The sequence below is a fragment of the Temnothorax curvispinosus genome, unplaced genomic scaffold, assembly GCF_003070985.1.
Source record: "Temnothorax curvispinosus isolate PA1 unplaced genomic scaffold, ASM307098v1 QBEX01011703.1, whole genome shotgun sequence".
Classification (NCBI taxonomy): domain Eukaryota; kingdom Metazoa; phylum Arthropoda; class Insecta; order Hymenoptera; family Formicidae; genus Temnothorax; species Temnothorax curvispinosus.
The window spans coordinates 1509-20877 of NW_020221483.1; the positions used below are offsets into that span (position 1 = coordinate 1509).

The 19369-nt window shown below is 37.6% G+C and overlaps 2 protein-coding genes across 2 annotated transcripts; one reads left to right on the forward strand and one right to left on the reverse strand.

Moving 5' to 3' along the window:
• The first annotated feature begins 5236 nt into the window (after positions 1 to 5236).
• Positions 5237 to 8909, forward strand: LOC112461726 (tigger transposable element-derived protein 4-like). Its single transcript, XM_025027070.1, has 4 exons — positions 5237 to 5408; positions 6108 to 6708; positions 7216 to 8454; positions 8734 to 8909. Exons 1-3 carry the CDS (start codon positions 5237 to 5239, stop codon positions 8426 to 8428), a joined length of 1986 nt encoding a protein of 661 aa, XP_024882838.1. The 3' UTR covers positions 8429 to 8454; positions 8734 to 8909.
• Positions 8910 to 10814: 1905 nt separating this feature from the next.
• Positions 10815 to 13764, reverse strand: LOC112461729 (thymidylate kinase). The gene is made up of 3 exons (XM_025027072.1): positions 13564 to 13764; positions 12579 to 13070; positions 10815 to 11816 (listed from the first exon to the last, which is right to left on the reverse strand). Exons 1-3 carry the CDS (start codon positions 13688 to 13690, stop codon positions 11371 to 11373), a joined length of 1065 nt encoding a protein of 354 aa, XP_024882840.1. The 5' UTR covers positions 13691 to 13764; the 3' UTR covers positions 10815 to 11370.
• Positions 13765 to 19369: the final 5605 nt, after the last annotated feature.

Below are 19369 nucleotides of genomic sequence, written 5' to 3' on the forward strand. Positions count from 1 at the left end.
TTTGCATATTTAAAGAAAAAAAAACAAAAGACAAGGGCGCATCTTAAGGGTATATTCGAATAGCCCGATTATTAATTAATACAATAATATTCTGTTGAAGAAAAAAAAATAATAAGAATACATTGCAATAGAAAGAATAGATAAATATTGAAAAATAAAAAATAATAACTTTGTATAACTGAAATTAGATTTTATATATTAATTAGTTGTTTAAGCATAAACATTAAAAACATAAAGTTGCAAGGTGTAATAATGTGAATTGAATGTGCGCGCTGCTCTAATCCACCGACCACCCCATGGTTCTCCCGAAATAAAAAGCGAATAATTTGCTCATGTCAATCTATCTGCGATCCGCGGTGATCGACGAGACTGAGCGAAGCTCGGCCTCGCTTTTTTTCGTTCTGGGGACCGCGAGCTAAGCACACATCTGACACATCTGAAGGGCCGACGCAACCACCTTTGAATCTCTCCGATCGGCGACCGAACTACATACGGGTCTTGATCCCGGTCCGCCCTGCATATTATCAGCGAATCAAGGAGAAGGAAGCGAAGGTTCCCGGAAGAAGCGAGAGAGCCAACGAGGGAAGCCCAATATTTTATATTATACAAGCACACAGTGACACAGATGAGTACCTTATTGTAAATCCGAATCATAACCGGCACGTGACGGTCACCTCAGCGTGAATGAAGAACGGTATGCGTGAGCGAGTGGATGGTACGCGGTTTAATACGTAATAAGAAAATAGCATTGTAATGTGGCGCCGAAAGTAGAAGTAAAGACGTCGTTGTAATAGAAGTACGAGTTTGATTATTTATTGTCCATTCCTATCGAGAAACTGAGTCGTCGTAGTTTCGTCAGGCAAAGTAAAGATCTTACAAAGTCTAAAATTTCTGTGAATTATTCATACTATGCTCCATTCTTCTCATCGTGAGAATTTTGCTGTGACGTTGTTCCTTCGTACATACAGATCTGTTGAAGTTAATTATTTGTCAAAGTCGATTATAGTGTGAAGAACGCGGCGCGAAAGCAAAGTTTACAATCGCAGGAAGATCGATAATGTCGCTTTCAATCAGGGTCCATCTTCAATTTCGTGAGTAAACATTGAATCAACGAAGTCCTGAAAAGTCTGTGCGCTTTTGCTTGGTGTCTCGGAAATCACCACGTTCATCGATCAATTGCATTGTCCTAGAAAACGTAACGTCGTGGGACAATGTGAAGCTACGATAAATAAAACTGTAGGAAGAAAAGTAACGAAAACGGAGTCTCTACGTTTTTCTTACTCTTTTCCCCACAGTTTTATTTATCGTGGATTTCCTCCCACCGAACATATGAAGAACTGGCATACGAGAAGAAATGGCATAAATCCAAAGAAAGAAGACAAGTTTATTCTTCTCTTAAGCCGTAGCGCCTCTTAAAACGCAGTCGATCGGGCGCGATAAACTATTACGTTCGCAAAATCCTGGAGCACTTCTCACTCTTTATTTCGGAATTTAAGCGAATTTTAACGTGGCCTGAGGGCTATTCCAGAACTGTCGTAATAGCTCGAAACTTTTTCCGCGAGTTCGACGTCAACTTTCCCCAACGACGAGAATGTTATAAATCCGGAAAATGTATAACCACGCCGAGAGATATAGAAAGAATAAGAAGATTTATATAATCTCGGAAATAGTACATATTTGCGTCGAACTTCAACGTCCTAAAAAAATAAACAGCCGAGCTTCCGGCCGAGATCCCAATGTATTTACTGGGATTCATCCCTTCGCAACCGCGATGCACGCCGCGTAAATCATTACGTCGCGTAAATTGGAAATTTTCGGGAATTTTCAGCCGGACCCGCGTGTACTCACACTGCGCGACAGGTCGCGTCGCTCGAAGCGCATTGATTGCCAGGACGACGACGTCGCGAGACTCGCGAGGACTACGAGGACTCGGCGTTTCATGGCGCTTTCGTCACGCGCGATAAAGCAGTATTAGAGTCACTCACGTAAGCATACCCGCGAGACGAGCACACAAACACAATGTACGCGCGCGAATACCACCGTTAAATATTATTTCCAAATGAATAATTGAACAGCGGAGGAGAATAACAGGTGGAGATAACCGGTCGAAGCGCTCGCGTATAATTATAATTGTACAGCACGAAGAGACAGCCTGTTTGTATTCAAGGCCATGCCGCGTCGCCGTATACCGATTTTATTGCACGAGATGTGTACTCCAATTCCTTTCGATTCCCATAAAACTTTTATAAAACGAAGAGAGTGAATGAATGATTTTCCCTCAAGAACAGAATAATGAATACATATGTCATTGATTTCTATATATAAATAATAATTTTGAAGAATTTCATGTCTATTGCAGAAATATAACATGAAATGATAATCGAATAATGATGAACTGTTTTTGAAATATACATAATTCAAGAAAAACCTATTTTCGATTATATATCTTTGTGTAAAATAATTTTGATAAATTATATATGTATTGTACGTATAAATATATGTGTATTCTGGTATAACGTAAGATAATTGTATGTATAAAAATATATGTGTATTCTGATATAACGTAAGATAATAATGAAAAAAACCGTAACATCAAGACCGTAACACAGAAAGTAAAATAATAAACAAATTATAACATGAACTTTCCTGCTTGAGAGAACGCGAAGAGACGTTGAATGTAGTCGAGCACCATTAAACGTGAATAAATAGCCCGATATTAGACAGAGAAAGTCTAGGGTCTCCAGAACTATTCCGTTCGGACAACGCTCCCGAGAAATGTAATTTAACGTCGACGGACGATATGTGGACGAATGCTGGAAACAGTGTGGTAGGAACGAAACGTATTTTCATATATTTACTCGGCGAGTGATGAGACCACATACCAGCCCCAAAAATAATGCAAACGACGTAAATAAATTCCGTACATATAGACTGGACGTTTTTAGCAAGTAATTTTTTCTTTGTTATTTCTATAACTGTTTATAAAAATGATTGTTTATAAAAACTGATAAAATATTAATTGGCTAATTATCTGGATAATAGAATTATTTAAACTTTGTCAGTTATTGGTCTGATTGAATTATTAATCGATTGATATTAAATGCAATACAAAATACAAGAGTTAACAGATCGAAATAATATTCCTCTTGACAACAGAAACGAATTTCGGTGGAACGTTTAGCAAATTGTTCACTGCAGTATGCATATTAATGTCGCACGGTAATACTCCACAGAATTAATAATTAGTAGGGCACGATATTACGAAGACATTAAGCAGCGAGTGATTTAATTTAAGTTAAGCTTAAGTTTAACTTAAGTAGAATTGCGCCAGTAGATATACTCTCTTTGATCTTGTCGCTGTATGTTTTCCTCCCACGGCAAAGTTTAATTGGAACGAAAAAGAAGAATTGTCAGTGACCGGAAGAGTAGAGCGAAAAGGAGTGCTTTTAAAGGACAATGCCGTGAATGCTGACGGCAAATACTCAGCGTCGCAACGTCACTGTTCCCGTTTCTCATGCAATTATATGGAAACGACGAAAAAACTTGGCGACGAGACGACTGAATGCCACCATCCAGAAATAGTCTGCATATTAAGAGAATACACATGTCACGAAAGGGACGTGTATTAAGAGCGATAAGTTGCGAACATTCAAGCGCTCTCGGTCTCCGGCGATCTCGGAATAAAGTGCGAGAAAAGTATTCACGTCCGTCCGCGGTGTCCACGTTATAACTTCTCTTGAACGAAAATTTAATATAAATGAAGAGGGAAAATGGCCGGTGAGTTGCGAGCGCGTTTTGGGTTTTTATCTCGTAAAATTCATTTCGAGAAATAAATTCTTGAATAAATTAGATTCTATCTAAAAGTATAAGAACGCAAACTGAATAGAAATTCTCGGCAAATTTTTTTTCATGTAAGTTTAATTATTGATTTAATAAATTTTATTCTAACTGGATAAGACAAATTAAACGAGATTTTGCGGATTGAGGAGGAAAACCGTTCCATGTCCCCTATTGTTTAAACGCCTCAAGATTATCGTTTGTTTACTGCCGTTTATGTCACCCTTCGTTTCGACAACCAATTAATTATTCCGATCAACGCGAGTGATTAAATCCACCGAATCCAAATAATGGAATGGCTTGATTTTCAGCTGAAAACTTGTTCGAAGAATAAACGCTAATCTCATTTCGTAAAATCGCGTTCTGCGCCACTTTCCTGTCATTATTTGCAACTTTTAAGACATTTTCGCGAAAAGTAATAATCGCTTCAAAAACATTATATCTTTGCTGAAACTCATTAAAACCTGTTTTTTATAAAGTACTCATTTGGATATTTTTCATTAAATTCAGAAATTAATTAATTAATGTTTTCAGAAGAAATATGAGTAAATACATATAATTTTTCCGTGAAAATATTTTATTTTACTTTTACGTATTACGCCATGAAATTTGTTAGATTTATTTCTTGCTGATTCGTTTATTTAAAATAAAATGTACGCATGCAGTGAAATAATTCTGATTGAATTCACTTTAGAGAACTATATTAAACGTTTTTTTAAGAAATTGTAATGATTATTTCGCTCTAAGAAAAAATAATTAAAATCATAACAATTATTTTAACCATTATACAAGTCACATTAAATTATATTAAATTAAGTTTAATTAGTTTAAATTCACAAACCATGACGTAGAGAATCCTATAAAGTATTATCTTTATTTTCATTTTTATTTTAAGAAAATGCTTATCTCTCTAAGGGCCGGTCGTTCCAACCTGTTAATAAACTAACTAGCAGTTAAGTCACATATATGTCTTTGTTTATCCTTTACATTAGACAAAGATAGACATATATGATTTAACTATATTAGTTAGCTTACCAACAGGTTGGAACAACCGGCTCTTTTAGTAACCCAAAATTATTTGTATGCCTGACGTGTGTATACATATATGTATACAGTACACATACATGCACACTCAATTCCCGCGTGATTTACTGGAGAACCTTTCTAAAGAATTTCGAACAGAACGAAACGAGAGCGCGGCCGAAGCTTAATGTATCTGTCAACGCGGTTTCCCGCGGGACAGTCGCGAATCGCCCGTTACGTGTCTGTCCGTCAACAACTTTTAACCCCAATAGACCCAACCCTGTCCCGTTTCAACCACAATCCGCAAAAAAAAATCTCCCGGAACATCAAGTCTGACAGCACGCGAGGCCATAGAGGACCGCTCGAGCGAATCGAAATGTCCTGGAACTCCTGGAAGCCATACACCGAATGCGACACGGCCGTCATGAGAGTGATCAAAGACGATCTGTTGAGATGGACCTGCAAGAGACACGCTGCCGGTGATCCCCTCGACAGGCATCTCCTACGTGACAAGGCCCTCGAATTGGCTGGCGAGCACGGACTGACTGGCACGTTTCCTGAGAATCCCCTCATCCCCTCCCCCGCATTCCCGCGTTGCTTTAAGGGCTCGAGGCACGAACGGGGTTAATCCGACGGTCCACGAAGACTGTTCACTTATTCCGTATCGCGTAACAATCGAAGGGATAATAGGCTCGTACCGTGATATATAGCGGTATCGAATGTACCGTTTAGCTCAGGAGAAAAACGATGCCTTTTCCCCGAGATTGGGATTTTCGTCTTATTCCCCCGCCTGGAAGAATAACATCCGTCCTCTCTATTTCTTTTTGACCCTGTACACAATTAACTCTGCTCCCTATATAGAGCAACATTCAAATATTGTAAAAAAAAACTTATGTTATTAATGCATGTTATTAATGCGTGTATTATTAATGATATTTGCGGGGATATTTCCCGGGTAGCAAGATGACGTCTAAAGACGTCTTAATGACGTTAGAGACGTCATTAAGACGGAATTAATACGTCATTTGACGTCACTCTGCTACTTGGGTTAACATCGTTGTAACGTCATATCACATCCCAGCAGACATTAATAAATTGCATGCTATAATTTCCTACTCAACAATGTAAATGTAAATGCAATATATGTTGAGTAGGGAATTATAAGCATGTAAATTGCATGTTACTTGGCATTTGCTGGGATTTATAAGTTTCTCCCTTTAAATCGTTTACTTTTGATTTCCGGTTAGACTTTAAATGTTCCGAAAAGTGGCTGACGTCTTTCTTGAAGAGATACGGCTTCTCGCTGAACTTGGAGGAACCCTCCGGGCCGATTTTCAAGGACTACCGACTCTGGATCGACATGATGCGATCCATTATCACGCGATACAAGCACAAAGACCTATTCCACGTGGACGAATTGACGATGTACTCGGACGTTTCGCCTACCGGGTTATCGGTGTCACCGACGCGGCAGGATGAACTCGAAACGAGTTTGAAAAAGACGACGGTACTGTTGTGCTGCAACGCCTCCGGCACCGAGAAGCTGCCGCTATTGATCTGCGGCTCTTATCCCGCCGCGATAATGGGCAAGGATCACATGTACAGTCACAGTGAGGACGCTTCAATAAACGACGGTCTCCTCAGGGAATGGTTGACCCGATTGAATTGTCGTATGTCGAGCAGCGGTCGAAGGATTTTGCTGCTGGTGCACAGGAATCGCATCGGTTCTTTTCGAAATTTTAAATTGAGCAACATTAGGCACGTGTTTTTCCCCGACGATTTCCCGCCGTCGTTGAGGCCTTTGAAGAGAGACGTCTTCCATTTCGTCAAGATGGCCTACAGACGCAAGTACGTTCATGAGGGGATCTAGAGCAACTGTTTCTATTAATTTAAACAGTTTAAGAGTAGTCATAAAAGTTAACAATTTTTTTTTTTAAATTGACTTGAAATTCGTCATCAGCACCATAAAAAATCTCTCTGTATAAACTCTCTATATAAACTTTCATTAATTTTCGAGAATCTTTTGTTTTTGATATTTTAACATTACTCGAGGAAAATGGTGTGGCACTCAAGGGGTTAATAAATTTTAATGCTCCAAGATTTGATAATAATGTAAAGATTCTCAGGGGTTTCATGCAAAAGACGCAAAAAGACCGTAGATCAACCAGAGCAGGCTGCAGTAATTTTATGTGCAAAATATAAGACTAATAGAATGTAAAATTTTCAAAATTTCTCTCATCATGTTTAGACAAAACTTTCGAAAAATGTAGAAATACCTTTTGTGTTATAAACAGAAGCTCGCGCTTCAAAGACTTAATTATCTCGCGAGGGAACTATCGGAAATATTCGTCGTAGGTATGTGAAAGGAATCAGAGGAGACAAACGCCGATGGAATGTCGAGAACGTAGTGAGAAGCTTGATGGAAGCGTGGAGGGAAGTCCCGCGCGATCTCATTATCGCCAGTTTTCAGCGAACGGGCTTTCGAACCGACAATTGTTTCCTGAGAATTCATTGCAACGCGTGGGAGGACCTGGAGACGGGGGTGTCTTTCAGAAGATTCGTCACGTTCGACGATTATCTCTCGGCTAATGCGTCGCATAAACGGTGCGAATCCACCGGCAGGAGTCACAGTTATAATTTCAGGCCTAGAAAAACCGTCAGATTCGACGATGTGCCCAATTTCGCGATCGATTCGAGCAGACGGGACCTGATTGTTGGTCACGCCCAGGTGAATGGAAATTTAAAAGAGATCTATGTGGAAAAGGACATCGATTGCGAGGGAAAGAAGGTAAAGAACTTGCTGAAGAGATCGCATGACGAGGCTCAATTAGACGAAGACCTTTGCGAAGAGGCGAAGTCGAGCGATGAATCACTGTCGGGGAAAAATGAAGATATCATCGTTATTCCAACGTCGGCGAGGCCTCCGAAGGTCATCGACATCCGGACGATCGAAAGTACAGCTCGGGGCTCTAAATCCGGTGACGTACGCCCGACGACGACGCGAGCGAGCCTGGACGAATCGAGGACGCATACGGAACGCGATTGTACGCTCGATAAAACGGCCAATAATGAGGAGAAGTGTAAAAATAGCCGAGTGTTGAGCAACGTGCGATCGATCGTAGGCCCGGAGGTCGACAATATCGCGAACGACGACATCAGTGTCGCGTTGCAACAAGTGTTCGACGATACGTCCGCCGTCGATTCGGACGCAAAGGAGCCGAACGTGAGGGTAGTTTCCCGCGCCAGCCCGAGAGACGAGATAGAGTCGACCGATTCGGGCGGAAATGTCGGGTGTTTCCCGCAGAAGTCACTGAAAAGGCATTCTGTCAACGCTGAGGAATCTCGAGATAATTCTAACGACGGTGAACCGGAGCGGAAAAGATCGAGATCCGATTCCGATTGGATGAGGCGGTACGAGACGGCGTTCGTCTTCGGCCCGTTTGACTTAGCGTGGACCGTAACCACTGTTTCCGCAAACAGTGACAATGGCGTACCGCAATCAGTGAGACCGAGGCGCTCGTGCGAGACGGAGAGGAGTATCTTTACCATAAGGCCCAGGAGGGACTAAAGACGATCCTCACAGCAGCTTATACAGTGAGTGAATGTATAATTATAAATGTATTCTTTGAAAAAAAGTAACAAAACAATAATCGTAATATTATAACTTTCCTATACATGTTTCGAAGCTTTGTGTAATGAAGATACATAAAAAGACGATAGAGGATAATTTATTGATTTCAATGAAGTTCTGATTCGATTTTATTGATCGATATTTTTATTTTTTCTGTATGCTATCTTCTTTTTATCTTTTTTCTAATATGTTACTATAAAAAAAATAAACCCAAAAAAATAACGCCATTTTCTTAAATTTAGAGAAAGATGACGGATCTGGAATCGGAGGGAATCAATCTAAAAATCTACAGAGACTCGTGTGCAATCAATTACAGTTTAAAAAACAATGAAAGTTATAACGCTATTAAATTATAAATCTTTCACGCAATATTTCTCATCGATGAATGTACTCACGTTCGGCAACGATTTATTATGATCTATGACGGACCACAGTCGTTACGAAATAAACGCTTGAAGAAAAGAAAACTACCTGCGAATCATTATTTGTAGAATAGGGTATAACATAGCGCGCGCTATACAGAGACAGGGAGAATTCTCCTCGCGCGTAAACTCGTGTTTTCTCGCGATACGCAATCGAGCAAGCAATATGGGACTTACAGTTTGAGCGAAAGTTAATAGTTTTCCCGGTAATTCGCGAAATGGCGGCTCCGCCCACGTGGAAAATTACATCGCCCCGGAAACACATCAATTCAGACTTGAGGCCCTATTGTGCGCTTCCGCCGGATTTCTTCGCCGGATGCAATTTCCCCGGGTCGCGTTTCCGTACGAAACGAAGTTGCGCTGCCGTCCAAGGATTCGTAACGGGGGAAGGACGCGATTCCCCCCCGGACGACATCCCCAACTCTTGAATAATACGACCTGTACACTCGGCGCGCACACATCGCGCTGCACGCTGCGTGAGCGACGCTGAAGGATTAATAGCTTGTCGTCACAGAAGGCCGCAATAATTTACAGTCAGAACCAAGAAGGGGAAATTATGACTAAAGCGATAAACAGATTACTTCGCGTTCTAATAAGAGGAAGACAACTTTCAATTTAAAATTATTTAAGTTTATGTATAAAAAAGCAACTAATTTGATGCTTTGATGCAAAAGAAATTGAGCCAATTAACAAAAAACATACATACACAACAACAAAAAATCTTTTGTTCTATATTTCAATATATCGATATATAATTTGAATTATTACTTACAATATCTGCTAAGTAATTAAATTATTATTCTTTAGATTATATGCAAATTATTAGATAGTGTTAAGTACCTGCTAAATAATTAATTATTAAACTATTAAATATTATTTATTATTAAATAAATCTGTTCAACTTAAAATTGCTAAAATTAAATAATTATTTGCTCAATATAATAAAAATTGGCTAAATAAATTCATTTATTTGTTCAATTTTTAGGATAAATATTTTATTCAAATTTTAAGGAAAGCCCTTCCTCCGCCAAACTCTCATTTAAAAAAAGATAAGAAAAGATTTATTAAAGATTCTATAGAGACATTAAGGCATTCTAAAATATACTAATTAAAACTGACCTTTTCAGCCGAGGACACTGCAGAGGACGGTGTAGAATCCATCACCGCCTACTCGGATTTTTTGTTGTTATCAGACTGTAGTATATGTATGCATTTTCGTATTTTGTAAGTTACACGTATATCCTCTTCAAGAGTACGCTTGCATGAAGACATTTAATGTGCTTGCTTCTAGCTGCACGAAAGACATCATACACACAGCACATGGGCGAGACGCAATTTATCATCTTGCAACTTAGCAACCGTCGTTACACTCAACATAATCGATTTCCGTTGCCATACTCATTCGAGGATATGAGCGTAGATCTCGAGTATTCTCAGCATAAAGTGCACTTTAGACGATAGATAATTCACAACAAAATATTATTTTTGTGATTTTATAAATCTTATAAAATTCCAAGAATCGCGATTTCAGGAAGTCTCGAAATTTTTAATTTGCGGACTAACAAATATAAAAATTTAATTTTTCGAAAATCGATAAAATTGGTAAATATAGGAATTAGAAGGCATACATAAAATTCCAAGCACTAAAATTCCAAAACCTCCAATTTTATTTATTGCTTCCTTCGTTTTTTTGGTCTGTGCATTATAACTAAGATTATGATATAGAAAGGAGCAGGATTAATTAACTGTTACTATAATCCAATTCCAATCTTTATAAATGATCCTGTATAACAGTTACAAGTGTAACAATGCGGGCGATTATATTCTTAAAGAGAAAGGAATCAATGTTAATCATCGATTATGATATAGAAAGGAGCAGGATGAATTAACTGTTACTATAATCAAGTTCCAATCTTTATAAATGATCCTGTATAACAATTACAAGTGTAACAATGCGGGCGAATATATTCTTAAAGAGGAAGGAATCAATGTTAATCATCGATTTCTTTCTCTTTAAAGCTTAAACTTTTGTTCTGTTCTATATAAAGGAATTAGCACTTTTTCACCTTTCTCCTTCTGAATAAAATATAATAAACACAACTTATATCATATCAAAGATGTATATAATATATAAATATAAAAAGATTTAGAGATTACAACTTGTATACGTATGGTGTAAAAATATTTATATTATGCCTAACTTGTACTATTAATATTGTTGCAAATACAGTGTAACACGCATTTCTCTTCATATTTTTTACATTCCAAGTACTATCGCAATTCCTATAGTTTCATTTATGGTACAATACTAACGTGCTGGAGCATCAATCATGCCCCGAGGACGTAATGTATTTCACGTACAAATGCACACACGCGCATGAAGTGTGCGATCCGAATCCGGAAATACCCGAAGGGTATTTTATTTTGCCGAGATCGAGTCGAAACTTATGATAATGATCACAAATCCATTTTTGTAAGAATTCTATTGAATTGTGCACTCATATGTTCTCCTATATCTTTTAGAAGACTATTATAATCTGACATTGCCTTTTGACACGGCTGGGAGACTATCTCGATTTTAAACTCTGTTGATTCCATCAATTCTCCTAGATTTTTTAGAACAATATTACAAAATGAAATTACCTTTTGCAGTGGCTGGAACTTTTTCTTGATTTCAGACTCTATTGATTCCTTCCATTGATCTAGCTCAATCTGAATCTGTAGAACAAGATCCTGTGATAGTCCTTTAGGAATATTCTGAATTTTCCTCTGATAAGAAACAGAGAGTTGGTCTTCTAAATTCTTAATCATTGCCAAGTTTGATAGGATCAATTTTGATCCTAAATCTGATGGTTCCTGAATAGAGGTTGAAACTTCAGTAGAGGGTTGTATATTTGCTCCATCTGGATCATCATCAAAAAGAATGTCACAAATACTGCTCACAGAGTGAGTCGAAACTTATGATAGAACCACGTCTTTCTACGCTAATATCTAACTTAACTGAGATACACCTGCAACCCCCAGTTCTTTCTTTAACGTTCGTTTTTCTCGATAAAGGTCATATTACTTAAAGCGAAACGGAAGGGGATAATTCGCGTCGATTACTATTATTATGACAAACGTGTAAATATGTAGGCTCGCAAGGTAAATGTATCTGATATGCTTGAATGTCATTTATTGACGATAAAAATCGAAATAAGCACTTGGACTTTTATTACTGCAAAATTTGATATATAAACGTCTATAAAATAAATAACTTTAAGGCAAAGATATAAAATCAACTTATTTAGCAGTCCAAATATATATATATATGTGTGTGTGTGTGTGTGTGTGTGTGTGTGTGTGTATATATATATATATATATATTTAAATTTCTCCAATTTTTGTAAAATTTCAATAATGTGTAATATCTTAGTTATTATATATTTATTATATCTATCAAATAACAATTAACATGATTTACAGTATCATTTATGTATAAAGCCTAGTTACGTAAAAATTTCCAGATATTAAAATAAAGTTATTTATTTAAGAAGGGATTTTTTTAACATTTCATTAAGATTTTATTAAAGATAATAGGAAATATCACATAGAATTACTAATGTAGTAATTCTTTGAGGTAAAGACACATGTGGAAACAGAGATTTGTCAATATTTTCAATCACCTAGCAATTCTATATCACGATATTGAACTTCTTGAATAACAGACAGTGTTTTCTGCAGTATTTCGGCATGCACCGCCGATTCATCTTGATCGGCGTTTATAACGATCCACGTATCGTCTTTCAATTTCTCGTAATTGGCGTCGACTCGCTGTTGAAACTCGTCATGCTCAAACCTTTCCTTTCCCCAATCGCTGCGCAGCTCCTGTTGTCGCTTCGATACTTTGAGAAACACCACGCAGTCCGGCTTTGGAAGACCCATATCGGCCTGCTGACACCAGTTGATACTTCTGCTGGTGTTGGCTGCCGTATACGCAGCACCAGAAGCTGCGTATCTGTCCATTATCAGAGTGACGCCGGATCGAAGCGTTTTCTCCATGTCCTCCTTGCACTCCCAGCGATTGGCAGAGAACAGCAAGTGAGCCGCCTCCGGTGGCACGTTTATCTCTTTGGACAAGAAGCTATTTAGGATAGTTCCAACTGGGGTCTTTCTGTCTGCAAAAGAAGCATAAAGAAGAATAAAAAAGAATGAAGAAGAATGAAGAAGAATAAAGAAGAATAAAGAAAAATAAAATAATGTTTCTCCAATTACAATTAGAGCTTAATATAATTTTTATTAGACCAAGATTTCTGGGTTATAAATAATTTATTTATTTATTCTTCGACTAACGTAATTAATTCTGTAACAGAATCAATTCTTTTTACTGTCGATTCTCTGCTTTTTCAAACAAATGCGATACAATCCATCGAGTTTGTGCTTGCGCCATAGTCGTCACTCCACATGATCCATATATGTAACAATAACAATGACGATGACACAACAAATATAACAATGACGAACAATCAACATCCCGGATTATATATACGTACTTCATAAATTGTTATTTTTCGATATATTTCGCTAATCGATGGATTGATTTGGATTTACCAATAGAAGGAACTTTTCCCGCGCAAAATAACCTAATTTCACGACACGCGGTCTACTCACTTGGAAATGCTCGGGCCTTCGCGAGGATGTTCAGATCGTTCAACGCGTTCATCAGCATCTTCACTTGGGTCGACTTACCGGCCCGGTCGCAACCCTCCAAAACTATCAACGCCCCACGTTTATACATGTTCGAATATTAAATCGCGAACGTGACAACGCTGGACGGGCTGGACGACGCCAGCTGACGATGCCAAAAATAGAATGGTCTTGGGCTTGGTTCCCCACTTCCCCTTCGAACTCCGAACCGTCAACCTCGGTGATTCGAACATCTGTGCACTACACCCATCTAGCGGCTGGAAAGGATGAAGATATTTGCCGGATGATAACTGCTTCATATCTACAGAATAAAAACACCCCAAAAAAATAGAAGATATCTTCTTGCGAAAAGAAATTAAAGTGAAGCTTATTCTTGCGATTAGCTAAAAATTCGATTTTTTTAATGTACAACTAAAAATCTTTCTCTTTGGTGCGAATTTTTTACTGTTCCGTTGAACAAAGATATATCATCACAATTTATATTCTGTTTATATTTATAATATTTAATTTATATATATATAAATTAATTAATCTTTACTTAACATTATAATCTTTAAAGGATTATTAGTTTTATAGGATTATTAGAGGGTTTAAACATAGCTTTGTGAATTGAAGGATCCCTCTCATTTACTTTCGCCGTTTTCTATAACGATTTTTGAATTGTTATTATTACCTTCGGCAGAAAACTGGGATTGCGGTCAAGTAAATAAAAGTCGTGCGTGCGAAATATTTTTTAACACATTATTTTATTTAGTTTTTTCTTCTTAAAAAAAGAATGAACTTGAAATCTCGGTTGTCGGGTTTTTTTCATTTGGATTCTGGCGAGTAATGGGCATTTTCGAAGCGACGGTACACACTAAGTTTGCAAATTGAACTAGCTATAATATGTATATATATGTATATATGTATAATATTTATATATAAGATAGGTTTTTCGCTTCTCGCGCGTTTTCAGCATAGTACATCAGTAGCGATGCATAATATTTATGTCTTTATATTCTCCCTGTTGCTCTGTTTTTATTTTTTTTCACTCACTCTCTCTCAGGTTTTCTCTCGTTCTCTTATTCTTGCATGCACGCTCTTTAATTTTTTTTCTCATTTATACACTAACACATTTTCCAAATATCGGTATTTTCGAGGGCTTTAAAGAATTATGATAGATATTTTTCTCACTCAATATTTCTCTCTCTTTCTCTCTTTTTTATTCTCCCTCTCTTCCTCACTCTCTTTCTCTCATTCTCTCAGCACACCGCATATAGATATTATTGGCAGAGGTACATTTCACGTGCATAACGTGTATTTAATTTCTTGAAGAAGAGAAATGAGACATATAATCGTGGCATCACGCGTGCGTCTTTATAAACTACGATTTTTTTATACAATTTGAATTTCATATTTTCCTTCCGCCGTGCGAATAAGAATCGTATAAATATTCGAACGTAATATTTGATAAAATATTTCACACGTCTAGAATTTGACATCAATTCGTTATGCTTTGATGAATTTACAGGCGATAACTTCGAAAATTCGCTGGAAGTTTGTTTCACGAGCTTTTCTAAATTTTCAATGTTAAATATATCTCGTTTTTTCACTTTGTTGAATTAAAGTTAGAAAGAAATATATTTCAGGATCTCTAAAAAGTATATGAGTAAGCTAATGCCCACTTATTATACTGGCGCATTTTAATTATAGTAAATAAGTTTAAACATCAAATCACTTTGCGATTAGGTATTGTACGTCGTAAAGTTTTCTTTAAATAAACTTCACAATTTCATCAAAGAATCTATGGCGCGAAAGAAAAGAATACTGTTGCACAGTTTACAGATAGAAACAACGGAAGAAATAAGATTTTTCTTTCAATTACAATTGGCTGGATCTTGTATTAAATTCAGCATGACGCCCGCGCGAGCGTACGATGATTATATTATTAATTGCTAAATATAATAACAATACAATCAATATAATAACGATACAATCTCTTCGCTCGATCTCTTATTCTCAGAAAAAACAAGTATTCCTTTTTTTTTAGCGTTTTCGCGTACGTTTACGTCTACGTGTATGTATAGGTAATATACAGTAAAACTTTTTACAATGACAGGAAGCACGACGGGACGCCGCGCAGCGCGCCCGAGATCGCCACTTCGCGCGAATTTTCACCCTGGAGGAACCCGGCTTTTCGGTTTACGAGACTCGCTCTGAATTCTCGAGCTCGCGAAGAAGGACAAAGGAGCTTTCTCGTGAATTCTCGAGCCCGAATTTTAGCGTCTTGTAAATTTCTCGGAAATTCTCGGCAAATTTTCGATCTCTCACGAGCTTGAATTACATGCTGCGCTCCTCCAGCGTGCCAAGTCATCTGACCGCATTAAGAGAGATAGAAAGAGACAGAAAGAGAGAGAGAGAGAGGGGGGAAGAAAGAGAGAGAGAGAGAGAGAGAGAGAGAGAAATAGAGAAATAAGTAGAAACAGTCGGAATCGTGCCAGACGATCGCACGCATGGCAGCGTCGATCTTTCTTCACCACCGTCGTGCTTCCGCATTCGTGCATCACGACGCGCATTCTTCTGCGCGTACCCTTTTCTTAAATTAGTTTATTTTAAAGTTAAAGCTGTCAATTTTTTCACTTTTTCTCGAAGCTTTTTACACGAAGCTCGCAATGGCACGCGGCTATCAAAGCCACTAGCGTCGCGCGTTTAGCGCTCAATACGGAAAGCTGAACACGAAAGTTGAAATCGATTTTTGCTTCAACATCCCACAACAAGTATAATCGATTTTATATACGTTATATTCGCTTCAATCATCTTCGTTCTGACTCTGTTTAAAATTCGGAGTCGCATTTTTAGCGCTAAACGCGGGACGCGAAGACGAGCTTCTCGCGACATGCGACGATACGACACTCATTTTATTCCTTTTATTCGTTTTTCCTTCGCGTTTAGTCGCTCATATGTGTTCGTTGCAACATCTAATATGTATACGCGATACACACACGCACGCACTCACGCATACGTAACATAATTAAACACAAACCAGCGGTTGCTCGCTTCCCGACTCGTCAACTTGTTCTGGGTTTCCGTCTCTTTGCGTTCCTTTCCTGCCTTCATCCGTTTCGTCTTTACGCTTCTATTTTTTCGATCACTGGACTTTTTGATTTCTAAATTTGTGAGGCGACGACGAAATCGCAAAGGCGCGATGATCTTCATATACGGACGAAGCTAGGGATTTGCACAGCGTGCCGAATTACAATTCATTTTCAGACAATATGTATGTCCAAAAGATGCATAAGACATGTCAAAACGGTTTGGAAGTAAACATTTAAATAATATATATATAAATGATATGTAAAATTCTCTTGTGTTGAAACATTTGTTAAAAGAGGGAAAAGAGAAATATGATCTGTATAATAAAAATTACATTATCGATTAGATATTATCTAATTTGAGTCTGACAATCTATATTCTAAATTGATTAGTCAAATTAAATGCGTTACTGATTTGTTATCGCAATCGATGCCCAGCTGCCTTTTCATATTTTCATCGAATGTCCGAACTATATATGGAGATTCGAAAGAGCTTCGCGATCTCCTCTCTCCACAGTCTCTATTATTCTAATATCTTCCTTCTGATCTGATATCTTCCTCGCGCGTTTCGGGTATTCTAGTTTTGCGAACGCGTAATATTAAGGCAACTCTTGTTACTAATTAATAATTTACTGTGTGTTACGATTTTTTTCTCCCATTTTCTCCCTACGACCTTTACGCAACGAAGAAACGTTAACACTGATTTTCGGATTCTTCGGTTTCTCGAATGTACATTCAGTACACTCTACCATACGAAACTACGTTACATTCGGACGCCGCGTGCACAAGTGTCGACAAAATATTGAAAAATTACAACTAACTTGGCTATTCAGGTAAAATTGTATACAACAGATAAAATTGTTATAGAAGTTTATCTCCAATTAGATAAAAATTAATTAAGTAAGAATAATTAAACATACATAAAATTATAAAATGAAACTAAATAAGTAAAAATTAATTTTTATATTTACATTTTAGAGAATACTTTATTATCCATGTAATTATGTACTCTGACGTTTATCATGGCTTTCATGTCGGATGCTAATAAATATATATTGTGTTCTGACTTTACTCTTTCAATTCGCATCTTTAATTTTTAAATACTGCGATACCCGCGTCCACGCATGTACCAGAAAGTAGAAACGGGAAAGCACTCCGACCGGAAGAAATTGACGTACAACGATTCCGTCTTCTGCACTTCAATTCGCTAATCACGTTCATATACCACGGCTACACATATGACTTAATTAGATGACTTAATTAGATTCAGCAGATTAGATTCACAGATCAACGGGTTTAAACCTCTTGGATATATTTATAATATGTATATATATGAATAGAGATCGGCATAATATATATGTATATTTATATGTATAGTGTTATCGACGAGATTTTTCGATTATTTGCAAAAGTATGAAACTCTACGGAGCCTCGGCATCGACACGCCGAGAGATTATTCTAGCGACGAAAAATTTCTCTCCTTCACATTCGCCTCTCCTTTCTCTCCTGCGCCTCTTTTTTTTTTGCTATTATGATTATTTATTATCGACAGGGCGTTCAATATGTCTCACACTATACGCTTTCAATATTCGTTTATACCAATTATATATATATATATGCACAACATGTATGCGTGTATCCTTTACGTGTTATATATATTTATAGACTAGACGCATCATATATTATGTCGTATTTATATATTTATATATGTATAGATAAAGTAGAAAAACTTAACGATAATAATTTTCTCTCTTCTAGTTTCTTCTGTCTTTATTCGTTACTCGCCCGAGAAAATCTCGCGCTTTATTAAGTTCCTAATCCCATCGCGGTTATACGTTTACGTTATAGATACAAGTAATGAAGTTATACGTGCGCACTGCGCAATTCATTTGTGTATACTCCTCTCTTACAATATGCTATATATATCGGTCGAGAAACAACTCGATAGATCTCTCTTTCTCTCACTGTCACTGCCTAACGCGTGTTACTTCGTGTTCCGTGTTCGTTTCCCCTGCAAGCCGAGAGAATTTCTCTATTTCCGTTTCGTTTGCAGCGTGCACCGAATGGATTCACACCGGATGAATGATGCACCGTCATGAAGCGGATGTTCTGTTTGTACCTGTTCTATATACCGAGCTTCCCCGCAAGCACCTCACTCTGTATGTGTGTTTTGTGTGTCTGTGTACGTGTGTGCGGTCCGATGTACTTTATTCATAATTTATGTATACGTATATATTTATAGTCTACGTACGCGGAACGCGCACGTGTCGTTTATCGGCGACGATCAATGGAATTCTCGGAAAATGTTTCGCTTGTCCCGCTTGTTCATCCCTCTTTCTTTCCTGCGGGCTCTGCACGTTTGGACGTTCGGCGTTAGAGAACTTTCTGCGGTGTCGTAACGCGATTCCTATCTATTTTTTCTCGTTAACATTAGTTCGTTTTAATATCACTGAGAACCCGACGACACGTCGAGGGCTCGCGTGATCGCGATTCGATCGAATGTGCGCTGTGAGGTCGCATTTAAGTGCAATATACAGTTCTACAAAACATTTGATGAAGTATGTGAGAAGTTATGACTTGGAACTAAAAAAGAAACAAAAAATATTAAAGTAATTATTGTTTTTAATTTTCATAATTTGAAAAAGATATTTAGAAGAAATAATCCGGATTTATTTTGTTAATTATTTAGTAATGCCAAT